Raw genomic sequence first — 22,292 nt, forward strand, 5'->3', positions numbered from 1 at the left:
CCTGTCGGAGGCATTCCTCTGGTGCTTGGTCTTGGTCTGGTCCATAAGATGATTTGCTGGTGAACAAGTCAAACTAAATGACGTTAGCTTTTAGTAAAAAAGGAATTAACTAATTAAAAGAGGATAAATGAACCCCTAAAGCATTAAAGGGCCATAAAGATTAGAATTCTATAAGCAACTGAAAACTAATGTTAATACAAATACAAAATGTATAGCAATGAAATATTTTACTTTGAAAACCATCTATCTTATATATACACTACTCACAAAAAGTTAGGGATATTCGACTTTAGGGTGAAATTTATGGAAAATGTAAAAAGTTCATGCTACAGTGATATTATATCATGAAAGTAGGGCATTTAAGTTGAAGCATGCAATGGTAATTTCTTCATCTCATTCCTCATTTCTGCTCAATGTGAATCAACTTCATGTGAAAGCTGAATATCCCTAACTTTTTGTGAGTAGTGTATATATCATGGTCAAGCATTCAGGCTTGTACTGTTCTCGCGGTGTACGCCACACGTGCACTCGCCCACTTGTCAAGAATATGGTAAAGGATGACTCATCTGACCATCAAACACTGAACGTGTATTCACCTTTGTAATGGGGGGTTTATGCACTGCAGCCCTACTATAACATGCCTATGTACAATGCCTATTGTCGACGGACTGTTCTTGCTGACACAGTCGGATCACATCCTGCATTGACGGTTCTCAGTCACTCGAGGAAGAGCTGCGCTTCTGCTTTTCCTTACGTATCGCACAAGTGCACAAGCATCACGGCCATTTCGACCACAATTTCCGACCACAATTTCCGACCCTATTTACTGATGTCTTTCCCATAGATCTAAATGCAGATGTCAATGTTTCTATAGAAACACAAGCCAGATGACCATCTTTGTGGCTGAAGCTCCTGCCACCCGTGTCCCAACAATGAACCCTCTTTCAAAGTCACTTACATCTTTACCTCTTGCCATCTTGATACAAAATCAGAATAAACTCCTGCACAGCATTTTGTATATGTGCAACAGAGCATGATTGGATGTTAATTGCTTAATTGTACCATGCAGCGTACCTGTGTGGAAGCATCTGCATTTGTTATACTTCTCCAGTCATTTACTCAGGGTTTTCCTTTAATTTGTATTTATATTTAAGTACACATTATTTAAAAAATATTAAAACTGCTCAAATTCAGATTCTTTCTTCTTTCTTCTTCCATGCCATTGATTTTCAGCATTCTGTGACTGTTTGAGCCATCTCATTTGTCGTGGTATGAGTAATGACACAGAGATACCATTTCCTGTACAATTCAACAATCAAACTCAGAGCTCAGACTTCCAAAGACTACTACTGCGTTGTCCCTTCAGAACACCATCTGCCATGCATAATGACAGGCAATACAAGCACATAACAAAGGGTTAATAAAACCAACTTATAATGAGTGTTAGTATTGTTATTGGCTCCTTGTCTCATTATGTTACTCCTGCTGCTTCAAGTAAGAGTCATATATACACATTTGAACAATAATGGGTTTTGGCTCTTGCAAGTATAAATTCTCAGCTTAGAGAAGTACTTGTATTAACAATAATGAGGTTTAAATATGTTTAAATAGGATTAAACTCTTATAAGCACACGCTTATAGAGTTCAATCTTACAAATGTAAAAATAAATGTGAAGAAATGTTTTATATCATATTATTTATATTTTAACCTGTATTAAGTATAAAAATCTTTTAACTACTGATTAATACGTGATTAATACCATGTATGGGATTTGTCATTTTTCCTATTTCTTAAGCCCACCGTAGACGTCTGAGGATCTCCTGTATTGTATGCATGCATATATCAGGAGGCAACACTATATACTATATATACTAACTATATAATTCTCTCTAATGGCAATAATGATTTTTCTAATTTCAACGCTTTCAAAATATACTGTAAACCACAGATGGCAGAAAATTATATAGATCATACATTTCTCAGTGCAGACAGAAGCAGCAATTGTAAGCCATTATTTGTGGTTTGCTTTTCAGCCACATGAAGCTCAGTACCGTTGATTACTAATTGCTGTTGAATAAAAAATGGATTAACAACCGGATGGAGCTCTCCAAGCAACTCTCACTGTGCATTTTTAATCAGCTGAATAAACTATATTGTATATCATTATGTTTAAAATATAGAGAAAAAAAAACTAAATCGCCAGTAGAGCTAATGTGAAAAAGGTTTGTGGAAAAGTATGACAGCGACACTGACACAGCTCAGTGCATCTTGGGACGTAAGAATGAGAGGGAATCCATGAGACCACAGAGAGCACAGAGCATCTGGTGAATTATGGGACAGCACAGGTTTCCCAAGCTGGTCTGTCAGTCAAAGCAATGGCGGAGCACCTCGGGGACTATTTCGAATGTCACTGCAATGTAATGCATCTTCTGCCACTAGCAGTGACTGGAGGCTGCTTTTTGACAGAGTACAGAGAGGGATACCCAAGGCGTGTCCTCACATAGTCATTCCATCATCTGGCTGGAGCTACACTATGCGATCACTGCTCCTGCCACTGAATGTCTCAGAGGAGAAGAAATTGTAGGTAATCCCCAGTGGATAGCGAACTAACTTTGATGGACGTTTCAATTGAAATATGAGTGATGTCTTCATTTTAAGAGTGAGAATTTGTTTTGTACTGCTACATTTGTGACTACAGTATTCTTATCAAAGCTGCTGTCAGACTGATGTAACAATGTCTCCGAGGAGTCATTTAAAATGATATTACCCACAGCTTGTGCAATATAGATTATGGTCTTTGTCTGTGGTGCTATCTGTGTGCTGTCATACAGTACATCCAATCTCAGACGTCACTGACCACTTAATCTGTGTATGATTTTCATGCTGCAACCGAAATGCATCATCATTCCAAGTTGGAAATTTTGATCTTAAACTGTTGTGCCCCTCTTTGGTGTAATGTTTCTTATGATGCAATATAGTGCACAAATCACCAACACAGGCAACATCCCTCCTAGAGTCATCGAAACTGGACCATGACGTTCTGTTTGACCTCAGTCACAACACCCTCATCAGGACAAACAGTGTTGTTTTTCTTAATACCAAGGGCCGCATGTATAAATGATGCATTTGCACAAAAAAACATGCATACTGTATACCATGTCTCACACATAAACTGGTATATAAATATATTTACATAGTTCAGACCATGCATACAAATGGTTTTCTAGAGTGATCCGAGGAAGACGTGATAAGGTGGAAATGAAATATAAGATGAGAGACAGATTCAAATTATAAAACGTTTGGGTTGTTAGTCAATTTCACTGTTTGTTTTTTAACCGAATCATTGAATATTTCTCTAATGTTTAATGATAGTGACTAAGATATCACTGCCAATGATGGTTTACAAGTGATAAATTAATGCTACGCGCACTATAAATAGCATGGGTTATAGTCGTGCGTAATCACAGCTGAAATCGTGCTAATTCAGTGCTTTTCAGTGCATCACTATCAAAATCTAACAGGTCAGATTGCTATGAAATGTAGCGAGCGCAACCAAGTTCCTGAGAGGCTTTACATGTTCTATTTTGAACTCCTCATGAGCTTTCACCCTGTCTTGCCCACACAAATTATCAACCTGGCACTTCAGATATTTCAAAGTCTTATACCAAATATAAAAACTCTACAACATGAGTTACTTAAATATATACATCAGTTATAATAAAAAAATGAACACAGGAGCGTAAAGAGATTTCATATCTCTAATGGCCTTGTTTGGCGATCCATTACAGGACAGTATGCTACTGCCTTGACAAGAACTTCCTTCGAACACAAGGCAAATAAATTATACTCCTAGCAGTATAGTACTGTATGTGCTTGCCATGATTTTTTGTTGACATGAAAAATGTGCCAACACAGTGGCAGTCTGCATTTGCATGGAAAGCAAAAAAAGAAAGCAAATGTGTGGCCACACTGTTCCATCACTGCAGAGACGAGTGTTTCTTCTTGTTTTTGAATTCCTGTTACATAATTTACGTGTTGTCTATTCAAAATGCAGCAACACGAACGGCAACAAAAAGTCTGTTTGTAAGATACTATTGGGTGAAAAGATGTTAACTATGTAATAAAGCTGTCAGTTCCAAAAAGTTCACAGACTCCAGAATATTTGGCCTTTAAAACAGACACACATCTGCCACACATCATCAATCATGTGCAACAAACAAAAAAAACTATAACATTTAGGCAATTAAAAACAAATATAAATGGGCAGACAAACCAGATACATGTATGAAATTAGTCATCACAGCTGTGTTTGTCATAATCATAATCAAGGAGTACAACATGCTTGTGAGTCCTTCACATGCACTGACCAAAAACTGGGTTACTTGAATAAGTGGGTTAAGAATAGAAATCTCTTGCATGTAAACATCAGCCACTGCAGCCAATTTACACTGCTCCACACCTGGACCACCTCGTACGCACTGCTAATGATGGCACAAAATGATTAAACACTGAGTTTATTTAAAATTTGTTTACTGTACAGCTGTTGCAGACCCGGGTCTATTTTTACACATACATGTAGACACTAACCTCTTTCTCACAGTGGTGCTTTACCACAGCTACTCCCTGGCTTAAACAATGCTCACAGTTTTTCTTTTTCTTCTGTTTCTACAACTATTAAGTTGCCTTCATTTTAAGTGGCTATGTTTACTTGTACTGAACTTTACTTTGTGTAACACAACACTGCATAATTTAGGGTCCTCTCTAATATTTCTGTTACATGCAAATACATGAGTTAAGAAAACACCCCAGGCCACTCGCACAAAGGTATTAAAGCTTGAATTGCAGAATATTACTATGTATTCCTAATTCCAACTTTGACTGTGATCATCCTCCACTCTTGTTTGCAAATGTTCAAAGGAGACTACGTGAAAAGAGTGAAAAGAACAGACTGGGCGCAGGGGTGTTGTCTCGCAGGTCTGCGCTAAAGACAGCCACCTCCATGACCTAATATAATGGAAACACACGAGTTGGCTCCACACTTCATAACCATGTCACTGTACCTCCTCAATTATAAACTGTGCTGTACGACGAAAGAAATGTCTGACTATGCTGTGAACTTTAAAGCTCCATTTGCCTCTGTGTGTGCCTTCACTTTCAGGATATTAGACTAGATAGTATTTCTCCAAATGGAGCTGTGATTTACATGCTATGAATTTAGTAAATGTGGTTTGCATGAAATAATGTTATATGATTAGAATGCAAAAAGATGATAAGCTAAATCTTGTTAATGAAGAATACCACACTATAAAACATAACAAAATATAGTCCGTTCAGTTGTCTCTGGGTATGTATTTAGTAGTGTAGGCCCAAAAGTCAGTGATATTCACATACATCTGCCAGGGCATCTGGTTTATAAATTAAGACACATCTACTATTAGTCATATTGTCTATCTCCACTATAAAAAAGAATAATCACTTTAAATGAATGCAATGAGGATAGACTATTTCAACACATCTTTGGCAACACATATTCTCAACACATCTTTTTCAATATCATATTAAGTATGTGTCAGTTCTCTTGTTGGCACAGCTTCACAGTAGCTCATTAACCAACTGTTTGGTAGGACACAATCTCAATCTTGTGGAAGGTGAAGGCCAGTGTAGCATGCCATGCAAATAAAGGGGTTTGTTCTCCATCTGGCCAGGAACACCTCTGGGGATATTCTGAGCCATGGAGACCAAATGGTTTTTGCATGTAAAGGGACCACACAATGCTTCTGAATTAATTCACTACACTGCAAGAATCATATTTCTCCACTTCATGCAATAGACTAGAGGCAAACCAATTGTCCCCTTATCAAATAGCTCACTTTTAACATTGAAATATGCCAACTTGTAACAAAAGCCCAATGAAAAGGTGGTAAAGGGCATAGGCACACTCTAACACAAATGAAATGGAACATGATAAGAAGTCTTTAATAAATCTAAAACATTAAGTGCTATAGTCACATGTTCTTTCTATTATGAAAATACAAAATCTGAGACGTTATTACTTTTAGCAATCAACCCAAACAAAGAACATTTTAAAATGTGACATTCATATACTTCGTTATTGCTTCTCTGCAAATGAACACTGTTACCAATCCTTAAAATAATTATTGTTAATTATAAATTGTGCAAAGCTAATTAATTATTCTATTTAAAAGGTTATACAGTTTTGAGATGAAAGTTGTTTTACAAGCCAGCTGGTGGCCCGCTTCATTATTTCAACTACTGTGCTTTTGAACCTGTGGTGGTAATCTCGGCGTGAATGTATTATGTGAACCCCATAGACGTACGAATCATAAAATTGTATTTTTTTTATTTGCACCATTCTCAGAAATAAATGAATAAAGTTGCAGTGGTTCAAATGTGTCATGGATTGTATATTTTTGTGTTCTGAACACACATTTTGAGGCAGCAACGTTGACTATAATAGATGTAATCATTGGTCAAAAAAAGCTCCTTATATTTGCAGGATTGTGAACTAATGGTATGTGACGTATTTTTTAACACCAATTATCTGTGGCTTCAACATCAAAGTTTTTGTCCATAACAATTCAAAATTTTTTATTTTATCTGCCAAGAAGCTTGAATATTCTGAATTAAATTGAAAGGAAAAGCAAACTGAGCAAGGACACCCAAGGCTATAGATTGTGTACAGGACTCAGAATCTGATGTAACTCTGCCTTGTATCTGTGTTGACTGATGCTATGCGTGTTTGTTTCATTTGTTGTGGTTGTCGGCCAGTAACCCTCACCCCAACCTCTACCCTAACTCTCCCATTTTCAGGTTGCTCTTCTATCAGGTTTGGCACTCCCTGCTGAGGCTCCTCATTAAGAGGAAAGTGGAACATCTGTGCTGGTCAGGCAAGATGACTTAGGCCTCCTGGCCAGAGCCTCAGCGGAGAGTCACTGCTAGGAAGAACAAAAACTTCCTACAGGAGCCCTCTACAATCAAGAGAGGATAACTGCTTCCCTTATATTTTCTTTTAAGAAGATTCTTTCAGCTGGCTCTGGTTTTATTCTGGCCTCCAGGTTCTCACAGTATACCTTTGTAGACAAAACTCATTTCCATTGTGGCTGTGTTTTACAAATCCCTTTAATGCTACTCCCAGTAGGCACCTCCTAATGCCTGCCTTTTAGTTCTTCTTGAACTGACGAATAGTAAAGTTGCCACATCACCCTTTTTGTGAGACTGAGTCTAGTGAAGTGTCTTGGGCAACCTATGACCTCACACTTAGTTTTATAACACACGCAGTACAGCAAGTTTGAGAAAAAAGATCATTAAACCCACTGTAAAAAGTGCTTATCTTTAATAAAAGACCCTTGTCAACTGCTGTCAGATATTGTCATAAGGCTGATCAACAAAAATGTTTGACAGAGACCATCCACTATCAGAGTATTAGTGTTGTCTCCTGGGCATCTTCACATTAGATATCAGTGCCTCTTCAATTAAGCATTAGCTAACATGAGACCAGAAACAGATAAAATCATATCCAAAACGGATTAAAAAAGGTGAAGCTTTTTTAGAAACAGCATGTCATAGTTAAGCTTAATAAGGTACTATTTTCTTATTTATGTGACTAATTGTTATGACTATGTCTATTACAGTAACCACATTGGCTTTTTTGCAGTATATAAAACAGAGCCCAGCCGATACTAGATTTTTGAGACTGTTACTGACACATTACAAAAATCCAACACTGATACATCGGCCTATAATAATATTTTTACATACACAAAAAACATATACTCAAATATTTTTGATAAAATCTTAAAATTACTAAAGAATTATAACAAAAATATGTGCTGAGAGGGACATTTTACAGTTCCAAAATTAACTGGTCAGTGCTCTCTGGTAGACAAACTATATGACGGCAACACTTAATTATCTCAAACATATCTTTGGCATTTCTATACTGCAATTTCTTGTTGCTTGTCAGCCAACATATACACCAACATATTAGCCCGGCTTATTTATTGGTCTAGCTCTAATATAAACATAATATGAATCTGCATACTACTACTGCACTGATTGGTAGGCTATATTACCGACCCACCGTCTCCCTAAACATACAGTATCTAAACATCTAAATGGTTTAAATGATCCAACGTCTTTATGTCAAAATCTGTGAAACAGTAAGGAGTACCATCTTCATGCCTCAACCGCTAAGCAAAATACACCCCAAGTCTAGACAACTGATATATTCCATAATACAGCCTCCTTAACAGCACAAACCTTCATGTTTACCCTGAGGCATGTTTTACCACAGTGGAGCTGCCATGATTTCCAACTGTGCCCATGTATAAGAGCACATGTCTGTATTTGAATGTGTACCATGTGATATTTGGGCTGGACACCAATTAATGTTTTCATTTCATCACTCAAGAGTCTAGAGTCAGTATTTAAATAGAGTTGTTTTGAATTTGAATGCAGTTTTGTTGTGCACATAAGCTTGCTTTAATTGCATACTGCATTTTGTGCCAATTACACAACCAAGGTCTGACTGAGATGTGTGCCATCTCATGTCGTATTAATGCGTTGCACACTGCACTCCTACCATACACCATGCAAAATAGCAAATAAGCACAACTAAAGGCCATGGACAAAATGGCTAATTGGGGTTGACTTAATAACACGTGAACCTTGATAATATTATTTACTATGTGGTGTCCATCATGAGTGTGTGGGATGAGATTCTTATGGCAGTAAATCTGGCAGACAGATTCTAATTTAATTAGGCCTGGGAATAATGTAAGGCCTACACTGAATGGTAAATAACAAGTCGTTGTGTGTAGTGTTGTGCTGGAACCAAGCCATGGGTTGTATAACAGCTCAATGTTTGTTGAGTAGTAGCTATGTAGGATGGATTTATGGTGAATAATAATGGAGAGTAGTGAGTCACCATGCTTGTGTGAAGTGAAAACGACCAAGCCCACGCAAAGCTCTTGGTGTAATGTATGCAGCCAGCACCTAATTTCCTATTCCTCTCCAAGGAAGCCTTCTGTCGATCTATTTATATCTGGCAACATCTTCTCATCCCCGCGCTGATAGAGCCATTAGGTACAGCACAACCCTATAGCATCTTAACCTGCACACTGATAAGTTTGAATGCTAAAACACTACATAATTTATAAATCCTAAACTATCAGGGGGCTTACTAATACACTTCCTAACAGGTAATATCAACAAAGCAAGAGGTCTTTTTTTAATAAAACTGACAGAGCTTGTGAAGTGAACATGAAATAGATTTTCATGTGTTGAATTTCAGATGTGTGTGTGTGTGTGTGTGTGTGTGTGTGTGTGAGGATGTGAGTCATTTATGAACGTGTGTGAAGGAGCAAGAGAACCAACAGTGTGATTTCCATGCGCAAAGTAACGTGATTACTTTAAATATCTAAATTGGAGTAACAGTTTCATTTCAAAGCTTTTACATTTGCAGTAATTTGATTTCCTCTTCAGTGTCAGTACTCACCCACAGAACAAATGAAATCAGTCACGAGAGACAGACAGCCCACGACATGAGCATGTGAATACAGGGTGGAGAAGTGAATTTTGCTTCATGAGCGGTGAGTTGTTTCTATTGATTTTTGGGTAATCTCTCTCACCGTGAATTCATGTTGACCACAGTGAGGGAGGGAACTACCATCTTTAATCATTAATTAATTAAGTTTGCCCATTAATGAACATATGAAGTGGTATCCTTCAGGAGCAAGGATCTAAATTTACAAATGTATATAAATTATATAAAATATATACATTTATATAAAATATACAATGCATTTGGACCATGGATGTGAAACTGCATGTTCCTTGTGAACCTGTTAGGCTTTGATAGTTTGGATTTATTAGATGACTTCCTGGTGGAACCTACTAGTATAGTTAGATATTTTAAAAAGTGGAAGTAAATCCAAAGCATTTATTCAATTTAAACAGCCAATTTGTACTTAATTAATTGGCATTTCATGTCAAATTATTAGTTAAAAATAGTGTACTTAACGTTTTGGTAACATTAGAAGAAACCACGAAGCAGCACAAGGCTCTCTGACAGAGCGTATCTGTGACTTTATTGTCCATCGTTTTTTTTAAATAAATTATAATTATTTAGTTAAACAAAAGCTTGATGTTGATTTTAATCTGGGTCTTGCGAGGTACTGTTTCTATAAATAATCATCATATGAGGGGCTGTATGTACTGTAATGCATACACACTGGAGATACATCCTAGTGTGTAGTACACTAGCATCTGATTCACCATGGACTATAAAGAGAACAACCCAGCCACCACTGGGTTTAACTAGTTTTGGTAATTTAAAGTCATCAGGAGAAATCAAACCATGATAAATCAGTAGGGACGTTCTTCTCATAATTAAGTAAAAAGACCAAAACCTCTTTGACCCATGGCCAGCCAATGACCGGACTGCAGCTATGTGAACTATTGAATCTTCTCCCGACAGCAGCACCAAATAAAAGTCTTAGTTTTTTGTACGAATCAATCATTGTCAGAAAACAATGAAAAATGTAATCACTTTAAATCAACCCTGTAGGAAAACCTTTACTGTTGTTGTTTTTCAGAGGTGTCAGAAGTACAGTTCAACATATGATTCATGCACAAGAAAACAAAATTCATTGTCTCTGTTGATACTTTTTGGAAAACCTCATACATTTCAGAGAGAAGATACAAATGATGCATGCTTAACTGTGACAGGAATATCTTTCATCTTTTTTGCTAGAACCTTTTGATCTATGATGTACATGTTTAATTTTTGAATTTGTGTTTTTCAAACTACTTAAGCTGTGCAGATTGCCTACGTACAGTAACCTATTGAACAAAATGGTGTAGTTACACTCGAAAAGTGGGCTGGAGGAAAAAAAAAAACACTATTAGTATGAGGCTGTGGCGGTGTGCTCACTCACCAGCTGGGCATCTGCAGGAGGCTGTTCCATTGGAGCGTGTCAGGCAGGTGGAGTTGTTCAGGCAGGGATTGTGGAGGGGGTCACAGGGGTCATAAGGCTGGTTGCACAAGGGTCCACTAAAGAAGGGGGGACAGGTGCAGGAGAACTCCCCAGGTACGTCTGACTCCTGACACTGAGCTCCATTTAGACAGGGCCCAGAATCACACTCATTCACATCCTCTGCACAGTCCACACCTGTCCAGCCTGGTGAGCACAAGCACCTTGGATAGAACAGAGAGGAGACATGGCACTGGCATTGTGGCATAAACTAAAATGAATCCTAAATAAACATAGACTCACAACTTATTTAGTATTCATCTAAGGGTTAAGGGTGTCATTCTCTCTGCTAAAAATGAACATAGCAGCTGTACTGTGAGGTGCTGCAGATAAGCTATCACACCTCATGTACTTTATTTAATTCAAATGTCCACAGGACACAATTTTCTGCGTACAAGTACACGGTGTTACAGTACATGTATTGGCACTCCACCTCTGGATCTTTGTGTGAGACAGTGCAGGGAATTTACAGGTTAATTGGACTACTGGTCAGAGCAGCTTTTCATTCTGGACAGCTGAATGTAGGACACAAGAGGTTAGAGCACTGAGCGGGGATTAAATGGAAATGTATGCATGCTAGACACAGACAGAAAGAGAGAGACGGGGACAGAGAAACAGAGAGAGAAAGTGTGAGTGTGAGTCTGAAGTATCTGCTCTTAAGGCAGGTGAATATTCCACTTGGTGGCAGTGAGTACTCGAGCACCACCAACCACTCCACCTTGCATTCCTTTTCATCCCCCAACTTTTCCACCTGAAGCAGTTTTACGTCTCCCTAGCGAGAGGGGGGCATTAGCCGAAGCAGATACACCAGCTTTTTCCTCCAATGAGTCACAGATCCCCTGAAACCTTTTCATGCTGTGAGCCATTGATTGACTCATTTGTTTTACCTGCCATCTGCAATTCATTATCTCCGCTGCCAGTGGAAGGACATATTGCTATCTCTGAACGGCTTCTTTTTCTGCATTTATTAAGTGACTGATGCACCTCATGAGGACAGTGCCCTGGAGCCAGCTCGCACACCTACTTGTAGCTGCTGAGAAGGTCTGTGCAGGTGGCGTTGTTTTTGCAGGGCTGAGATAAACATTCATCAATTTCTTGTTGGCAGAATTCCCCCTCCCAGCCGGAGTGACACACACACTCGTAGCTCTGCAATACAACAAAAAAGGAAACACAATTATATTAACATTGAAATATGTTGACACCTTACATCTGCACTTGTCTTGGTATAGTAGTTAAAGTTTAGTATTTAGAATAGCAAAACACATCATTAAAATATAATTAAAAAGTAGCGTATAAATATATGGAAGCTGTTAATTAAGCTGTTATGGAGCAGTCAGAGGGCATTCTGCCACTTGTTTGTGTGCTTATTTATACCTGTTACATTTTAGTAAACAAACAATGCTTGCTTAATGTACTTGATTAAATTCATCTCAAATTCTCACATCTCACAAATGTTGCAGAATAAAACCTCCCACTCACAAGAAGATCTCTCCAGTGGAAATCTGTTTAAACTGTGTCATGTTTGTCTTAAATTTTCACATGGATGCTATGCAGATGTATTCCCTCTGCCACCCACCCTCTGGATAACATGCAAGCCTGTTTTTGTCCATGCCATTTAAGATATATGGTACAAGCCTTTATCAAGCATACAATATTATCACTGCATATTTTGTGTGGAAAGGAATTTTTCACAGACAAGCAAACGTATAAAATATGTTGGATTTAGATTTTCCAGAATCTCTTTCTATAACCAATGGATATGTTGCTTCTACTGTACATTAAGAAACAGATTTATATATAGCTCCCACCTCTGCTTATCTTTTCTTTTCCTCCATTCAGAGCAGTATGCGGACCACTTGTCCTTTATTTCATCATTGCAATCTGCATTATGATAATTAATCACGCCACAGGAGATGAATGGTTTGTTGTCTATTACTTTCCAAGGAACCCGTTTAATTTAAATTCATCTTTGCATGCAGAATGAAGGTAGTCATATGGTCAAGGGTTTTTCAGGATTCCTCATTGCCAACATCCTGTCTAAAGGTCTTGGGTGCTGCTGGTTGAATGCATGCTAATCTGTATTTCATACACTGGAGGGGAGCCGTTAAACTCTGTCTGATATAATTTGTACACTGTGGGCCTTATGGTGGTGGGGGGAAAATGCCGTCATCTCATGATAAATTAGATACCTCCAGGAGACTCCAATTCCTTACCCCTAGCAATAGAACATAATCTCATTTTTGCTGCTAAGTCACCTTCAGGGACCGCAATTCTCCAAAATAAGCTAAAGCTCTGTGGGACACGGTGTTCAGAGAGAGGAATAGCTGCACTGTAAACAGGACTATGTGAAGGGGTTTCCAAAAAGGTGTCCCCATTTGAATAATGAGTTGAGAAACAAAATATAATGGTGAAACAGAGAACAATGTGACTGGGAAAATATTGATTGAAATGTCCTTTTATCCCCCATACCACACCTCATTCCCTTCTTCTGCAGTGTCCTTTTGTCTTTGGATTTAAAGTATTTCGTTTATCGCAGAAAATTACACCAAAATGTTTTAACCAGGATTCTGTGCCGGGACAATTTTGAAACCTTATCATAGAATTCTTTGTAGACAGTTTCATAGTACACAATGAGCAAATGGGCATTTGCCCTTAAGTTACCCTGAAATTGTTACAGTAGCACTTTCTTGAAACCAATGTGTCTTGATAAGAAGACACTAGTTTGCTTCGGGTAGCACCTATGAATACTAGAAAGCCTGAAGTTAGTTTTATGTTGACATGCTGGTATACTTTGTTTAATGAGTGAAATTTTGTGTAATAATACAACATGTTGACTTTGAAAGCTCAAAGCGTAGTTTAGCAACCCATAATCTGGCTTTAATGATTATTGATAAAAGGTGACTTGTTGGACAAAATATATAGCATTGAAAATCAAAGTTCATTTTGAAAGGTTGAAGTTTTGTATTTAAACTTCACAGAAATTCATGTGATTGAGATTTTTTGTTTGTGACAAAAGAAAATACATATGAAAGGCTCTGAAATACTTGAGAGTGTGAGAGCAAATTTTTTCCTTTTTTCTCCTCACCATGTGGCTCCTCCGGGACTCCACAGGCTCACATCCGAAACATGCTGTTTTTATTAAATAAATAAATAGAATTAAATAGATCTCATCTTTCTTACATACATTATGCACTCATTTTCAAGAGCACAGACTTATTTTAAACCTGAACATTAGGTGTGGACCATACACCAGAAGTTATCTGTCTTTGTCGAATGAAAAAAAAAGAAAACAAACAAACCCAGAGACTTTATCTATGACACATCTGTTTCACTACTGCAATCTGTTAGCAAATAAGCAGCTGTTGGAAAAAGGCCCCTGGTACTCATTGCACAGTTTGTAAGCAGCATTCAGCTCCCAAGGCCTTTTTGCAGCTGCAACAGATCAATGTTATTGGCTTAAAAAACACTCAAATAACTACAGAAGTAGAGCTGCGCCTTACAAAAAAAAAGTCTTAAAATGTTCCTTAAAACCCAAGTGTGTGCATCTGTAGAAACAGACAACAGAAGGGCCAGCACACTTGAATAAAATGTACTGAGAAGAAATCATTTAGGACATCACTCCATCTTTGATGTACAATTTACAGCCTAAATTTCACAAATGTTTTCATTTATCATTTCAACAAGCAGAATCAACTGAGCCCTGCAGCTACAAAACAGACCAGGCCTGTCTAGTTTATATCCCACCACTGTAGTTCAATCCAAACTCTGCTACATTAGCTTAGCTACGACTAAAGTGTGGCTAATGAGCTGTACTGTAAATGTAGTGTAGGTTTCAGAAAGAGGACTAACCGTGTTCTATGAGTGGTACTTGACATTTGACATAATAGCATTCACAATGTCCTGGCTGTGTCTGTACACAAGCTTCACATAGAAAAGAGTGGTGGACGCTGCCACCTGCAATGGAGAATATACTGTATTGTAGAGAGGCTTACAGAATGTTAAGTCACTGAATTAATATAAAATAGTCTAAAATCAAATGTGGTGTTTTAAAAGACGTCTAATTACTGATTAGGATATAATATAAATTGTTTTGGATATGTAATTGTGAAGGAAAAGACATTCTGACTCTTTAATGAGTATGCATTTCATATGTCCGCTGTAGACTCCTCAGCTTTTCCCCCAAGTATACTTTAGACATTTCCTCTCCCATCGTTTCGCTAAGACAACCGAAACCTGAAACATACTTGCATCTCCTCATGCTGAACAAATTCTCCAGAAAGACCAATTAAGTCTGCCAGATTTGCCTACAATAAATAAACCTGTTAGTTGTACACCTGTAGCAGAACCCAGAGCCATGTAGCCACATTATATTATTTTTAATAGTACACCACTATTCATGTTATTGTTGTTTATATTTTACCGCAACAGAAATACTTAAAAACATTAACTGCATGACAGTCATCAAAGGTAATAGGCAGTGCCTTATGTGATTCAGGTCTGTCAATACTTTATGATAAACTGAGTTTGTACCAACCAGTTACCAACTGTAGTGATTTACAGGACATTAGGGCACTTTAAAGACTTTTAAAGGCCATTATATCCGCCCGTTATACTGCCAAACAAAAAATGTGTCCACTTACCAGATGGAGGTCCTTACATGTTGAGCTGGTACTGCACAAACTGTTCACGCAGTCATCAATGTCTTGCTCACATCTCAGCCCAGCATAACCAGGATTGCAAAGGCAGTAAAAGCCGTCTACAACTGGAACAAAATCAGAAGGACAGTTACAGCACCTTGCATCATAAATTAATTCAGTCATCTCTCAGTAGTTCCTACTAACGTACCGCAGATCTACACAGGTAAGTGTGGATTATGAACATAAAGCAAAATCACCCGCTGTGATTTCATTTTTTTAATGGATATGACCATTAAAATAAGCGTCTTGTGCTGTATGAGTCAAACCTGTTGTTGATAAATCTATGTGACAGGGTACCTCCCTGCATCAGTCTGACAGAGTCTGACACTCTAACTATCTTTAAATGAACCTGTCTGCGATGGCCATTCAGTCCTCTTTTCTCCCGCTACTTTCCTCGTCGCCCGTCTGTACTTATCCCACTCTTTCTCAATGAAAGCCTGAAAGCCTTGTCATTTGTTTTCACACTCTCAACACACTTGCAACACATTAAATGAGGGGGAAAGAAGTACAACAGAAGGAGAGAGCCCATTTCAGGGCCATTCTTTATTCAGATGTTACAAATGTGCCAATTTCTTCCATCATAGGTTAAAATCTCCCATGTCTAACAATCCATTCCTTCCTGTCTTTAATTATTAATGATGTTAAAGCGGGATGCATCATTCTGTTTCTCCAACACAACACTGGTGTACAGGCAGCCAGTGACAGAGGTAATTGCGGTTCTTACAGGAGTGAATTTATTACTTCCCCAGTCAGGGTCCCAGGATTCTTCATTATCCCAAAGATTTACCACGTAATCTATGCTGTCACTCTGTCTTGGTGCGTGTAGCTGCTATTACTCTCATTAAATGCTTTAGGTCCTGGGTGGCAGCAGCATTACTCATCTCAGCCACTGTGGCTATGCAGTGCTCTCCCTGGTGGCTGGCTGGCTGTTGCCGAGCGCCGGCCAATAGGTCCTAGAGGCCTGCCTCACTAACCTAAGGTGCACTGGCTGCGCTCAAGATTAGTCAAGACAGCTGGCCGAGGTCTACTGTAGCACAGTGAAGGATGGGATGCTCTTAGATAGAGACCCACTGCCATCACTGTTTTGTTCCGGCATAAGCCAGTTGAAACAACATTGGCAGGATTTGTTGAGATGCCACGAGGGCTGGAAGGAAACCCTACAGCACAAATATTTTGCTACTGAGAGGAATCTAATTTCCCTCTGCACAACTGGTGCAATACAATTGCAGACATTTTTAAACAAAATATTATTGTCCTTCACAGTAAAATAAATACGTTACAATTATTGACCAACTGCTGATTTCCTTAACGTTTCCACTATTATTTTGATCCACGCATTTTTAATCACACATACTAGAGATGGAATGCACAGGGGTAAAATCTTCAGATAGCCATTGGAAGAAAAACAATATTCTGCTTTGAGCTTTGATTGTATTAATTATGGAATTTATCATCCATTATTCAAATTACAACACAACATTGATGCTTCATTGATTTCCTTTTACAGTTATGTTAAGAAACTAATCAAGCCTACTCCAGCAGGTAATGTCCTAGATCCTCACATCAGATGGAATAACTCCACTCTCATAATACCCTTATTAGCTGCAACGGTGACCCAATTGAAAACTGCCTGTCAAGACTATAAGTGAGCGAAACGAAATTTGACATATTCACTGCGCGGGTGTGTTTGTCGCTGTTATTGAGCATGTTGGCAAAATAAGCAGTTTTTTTTTTACCATCATAACAGAAGCCGTGAAAACAGGGGCTGGAGCTGCACTCATCCACGTTGATTTCACAGCGGGGGCCAGTGAAGCCCCGGCGACAGTGACAGCGGAAACCCAAAGGGAAATGGTCCTGATCCAACTCTTCCACACACACTGCACCGTTCTCACAGGGATTACTGGCTTCACAAGGTAAGAACTCACAATTATGACCTGGAGTGAGGTAAAGAAACACTCGTTGGAGGACCATGCAGCAGACAACAATCTGTGTAGCATTACGGAACTGTGAACCTGGGAATATTAAAGATGAACATATCATTTTTAAGTAAATTTCCTTGAACCTGTCCTTGTGGTGGATTACATGCAGTGTCAAGCTTACTCGCTGAACAGAGAGACAAACAGAAAGACACACAGGAAGTCTTAAAAGTGTTCCAGTAGAAGCTGATCCAAAGTCAATTTCTTCAATTTTTAAATGAATTCAAAATATGTTTTAGAAATAATGAAAATCTTGGGGTTTTCCCCATGCCGCAGTTTCCTCTTTAAAACAGAATGTAAATAAAGTGATAAATACAAACAACCAAAGTATTTGCAATCACAAATTATCCTCGCAGATATATATTAAATCAAACAATCCAGATGCTGTTATAAAACCGTTTAAACTAACAACAGTTTTTATTTCGTCCATTACAGTGGCCAAACATTAGAAATGAAATGGGTGATGAAGTTTTATGCTTTTGACAAAACAAATACTGAATGAATAGTCTCCGTCCTCAGTTCTGATTGGCCATCATGTTCCATACTGATTTAAACAAGTGATAAAAGCACACCTGCGGCTGTGCAGCACTCAATTTAATTACTAATGTGCTTACTCAGAGTTACCATTTGCACTTTTAAGACTTTTGTGTCACTTAGCAGTCACTGTGTTATAGCTAACTGCTAGAACTGTACAGTTCAATTCAATTAAATTCATATACAGACAAATTAAAGTGCCAGACGTCATTATATTCAGGTAATGCATGAAGCATTGAAGAAATTGTTGAAGTAAATCACTCTTCTCAAGCACAAATAAGAAAATTATAAAACACAAACAAAGGGAAAGAAACAAAGAACATGCAAACACACAAATGATCTTAACAAAGCAAAGAAGAAGATCAATCCAGGCAATGCACGTTAAATGAGTGAATAAAAAATGATGAATGCTGCAAAATGTGAAACAAACTCGACGTATCACAATGGTTATGTGTCCTACCTCTGACAATTTCTGTAACAGTCACATAAAGAAAGATGTTAAGAAAAAATGATTAGGACATTCTTAAAGAAATTGCTGCAAAAATCATCAGTAAAAACTGAATTCAGTTTGTAGAGGAGGTGGAGGAACTGGAAATACTGAAATTTGGTACTGAATATTTCTGGCATTATATACCATTATATGCCAGTCATACAGTATGCTGTAAACAATAGTGCAGTCTGTTATTAATAGTTTCATAGTGGAACTACTTCATGAACAGGCAATAGGGAAATAAGTGGCTGCACTATTGATTGTCAAACATACAATGCTGTCAAAATGCTTACTTAACTGGTCATTGTATAAGACGGGAGTGACAGTAGAGCTCCATGAAGCAAATATTTTGATACAAACATTGAATCAAATGACCCTCTGTGGTGTGAAAGGGTTCCCACTTGCCAATCTCATCGAGAATCAACAACCCATCCAGCAGCTGTTTGCAGCTTTCAGTGTTTTTGAGTCCCAGCAGCTTTCACAAACTCCAGGATTGGAGTGCAGCAGTTTCCACTGCCAAGTCCCTTATTTTATTATTAACCCGCTGGTGCTGTGGCTACCTACCATTTGGAGATAGTAAGGGACAATATATATAATGTGTGTTTACAGACTTGGAAAACAGTGGAAGCAGGCTTGTGTAAGAATTTGGACACACTTTTCTTCTCAGATGTGTGATCTTTAGCGAGGGAGATGAATGAGGTGCTGATTGGGTCTAACAATAATGTGGCGCAAACCAAGGCCAAGGAAAAGTGATTTGTGCAGATTGGGACTCAAACTGAGAGATTATTTTGAGGTGGTTCTAACTTTACTACTGTGCGACACACACACGGTTATTACCATGCATGTAAATGACAATGTGCTCTATTCCTTTATTAATGTCCAATAAAGAAAATAAAACAGAAATTGTTATAGATTAGATCATTGGGACTGAGGCAGATTCTCTCTGAGAATAAACTTGTAATTGGTTTTATTTACAGTTCCCTTAACCTTTGACTTTGAAAAGCAACCACGTCATGATATGGCCACTACCTATGCCTCATGGTAGGAATGGTGTTACATGGGTAATCAATTGTGCCTCATTTCTGCCATACTTTCTCTAGTCCTTTGAATTACAGCTGAAGACTTCCATTTTCATTTTCATCAGAGCTCTGAATATTTCTCCTCACACTCTCAGTGTGTCTTTGAAGTGCCTTTTTGTAAATTCCATGTGCCTTTTTCAGGAGTCATTTTCTCCTGGCCACTCTGCTGTAAAGCCTAGATTTGTGAAGTGCTGCCCTGACTCTTGTCCTTCCTGGAAGATCTCACAGCCAACGAGCTCATTAGATCTGTCAGAGTGGTCCTTGGGTTTTGACCAAGGTCCTTCTTGACTGGTTGCTCGGTTTCTTAGAACGAGTGTGTCGAGGAAGAGTCTGGCTGGATGAATGTTTTTCACATTTATTAATGATGAAGCCCTTTGTGCTCCCGTGAAATCCCACTGCTAGAATTGTATCTACTGACAGTTCCTTCGACTTCATGGTGGAGTCTTTACTCCAGCATGCACAGTCAACAGTGGATCTCTAATTATGGCAAACAGCTTGTGTTTTGTTGTAAATCATACTCAGGAAATTGTAATCATTACTGATATGGGACATAAACAAGCTGTGCCAACAACTCAAAAGCATAAGAACTGTTATGTTTGATTATTTGTTCATTCCAGGAAAAAGTGGTGTAGTACCAGCTAAATCCTTTTCACTGCTGTGTAGATCAACAACACCACCAGATTAAATCCTACCAATCAAAGAAATTCCTGCCGTATCAAATATGGATAACGAAACCTGCCAATTTATTTCTTAAGTATTTATACAATATGTAAATGTTTTGTTGACTTCTTAAAATAAAACGTACAGATGATTAAAGAATGCACACTGTAATATACTATTTTAACTCTGTACAAACAGAAAATTAAATACATCAATTTGTGGTAAGAGAAATTAAACGAATAAAAGAATTCAATGATAAAAGTAAAACATTTTAACTTTGATTTACTGGCAATAGCCATTATAAGATGTCATTATGAAAACTAGATCCAAAGACTTTTTTGGCAACAAAAAGTGATCATTCATTAACAAAGAGTGATCATTCATTAAGTCCGGTCTTTGCTTTTCACCATCTCGTCTTGTTTTGTAAAATTTGAAAAAAAATGTGAGTCTGAATCGCAGTGATAACGCCGTGCAGTGACGCCAGCTCTATCCTCCGACTAAATGATGGAAGTTGTCACTTGTGTGGCAGAAACAGCTACCATAGCTTATATCTCACTAATTACTCAAGTTTTCTTTATTTAACCACAGGTAGCAAATGAAGATGTACTTATTTTGTTGAGACATGTGAAGTGAGTTCAGACAGGTGAAAATAATAGTATGTGAAGTTAATTAACTTTGCTTTTTGTTCCCATTCCCTCAGTACTCATTACCTTTAAAAGGAGCCACACATTGGCAGAAGTAATTACCAGGCTGGTCAATGCAAGTGGCTCCATTCTTGCAGGGAGATGAAGCACACTCGTCAATGTCAAGTTCACACTTTGTACCTTTGACAGAAAAGAACACAGACTGATAAATATGTTATATCGGAGGGTCACTGATATGACAGTTCGGCAATCAATGTTTAAATCACGCGACATATCACTGTAGCTGCTGGAAGTTAAATGAGAAGAGAGGCTGGGCTTCTCTGTCTCACAGAGGACAGCTTGTACAACTGTCCATACTACAGGCTTGTTAACATCCCTTTAGAACTACCACAAACTTCCATCTGGATATTAACACGAGTTGAATGTATTAGATAAACAACAGGAACCTGAAATAATTGGGTTAGGGTTTTTTGCTAATTCACTTTTTTGGGGGTGATTGTGATCTTAATACCATACACACAGATGAAGGGAAAGCTGATGATACTGTACTGTAGTGCTGACATAATTAAACAAGAAATTGGAAATAATTCTACAAGACTTCAACATGCGTGCAAGTATTAAACTACTCTGCAGTCTCTATACTATTAGGAGGAGCTGCAACTGGCTGTTGACTTCACATTGAAAACGTACCTGTTTTAAAGGCAACGCATCATTTATGAAGAAAGTTTTCCAAATGTAGGTCAGTGTATCTACACCCTCATCACATAAAACACATTACACATGGCAAATGGTGTACAGTAGGTAGTGGTGAGACTGCAGTGTGGTCCTTAGTCCAACATTAGACTACTACAACCACTACCGCTAATTTGTAAATGTAAGCACGCCAAACTAAAATGGTGAACATGGTAAATATCATACCTGCTATACATCTCATGCTAGCATTGTGAGCATGTTAGCATGCCCACATTAGCATTTATTTCAAAGCACTGCTGTGCCTAAGTACAGCTTCACAGAGCCACTAGCAGGGCTGACCTTGCTTGAAACATGTTTATATGTCTAAATGAATTGAGCATGGTGTAAACACAACCTGTAAAATGTAATGTAGTCCAATACAAAAGCCATGCAATACCTCTGTCAGCCATATACTGTAAAGGTTT

The 22,292-nt window shown here is 38.1% G+C and overlaps 1 protein-coding gene across 1 annotated transcript in view; it reads right to left on the minus strand.

The window, feature by feature from the left end:
• Nucleotides 1-22,292, minus strand: part of eys (eyes shut homolog) — a 136,457-nt gene that overhangs the window by 78,337 nt on the left and 35,828 nt on the right. Inside the window, exons 20-25 of the mRNA XM_070915969.1 lie at nt 21,202-21,315; nt 18,723-18,734; nt 17,489-17,686; nt 15,696-15,817; nt 12,080-12,201; nt 10,960-11,219 (exon numbers count right to left, since the gene is read on the minus strand). Coding sequence (XP_070772070.1) covers nt 10,960-11,219; nt 12,080-12,201; nt 15,696-15,817; nt 17,489-17,686; nt 18,723-18,734; nt 21,202-21,315 — 828 coding nt within the window. The remainder of the gene's footprint in view (nt 1-10,959; nt 11,220-12,079; nt 12,202-15,695; nt 15,818-17,488; nt 17,687-18,722; nt 18,735-21,201; nt 21,316-22,292) is intronic.

The sequence above is a fragment of the Enoplosus armatus genome, chromosome 12, assembly GCF_043641665.1.
Source record: "Enoplosus armatus isolate fEnoArm2 chromosome 12, fEnoArm2.hap1, whole genome shotgun sequence".
Taxonomy (NCBI): Eukaryota; Metazoa; Chordata; class Actinopteri; order Centrarchiformes; family Enoplosidae; genus Enoplosus; species Enoplosus armatus.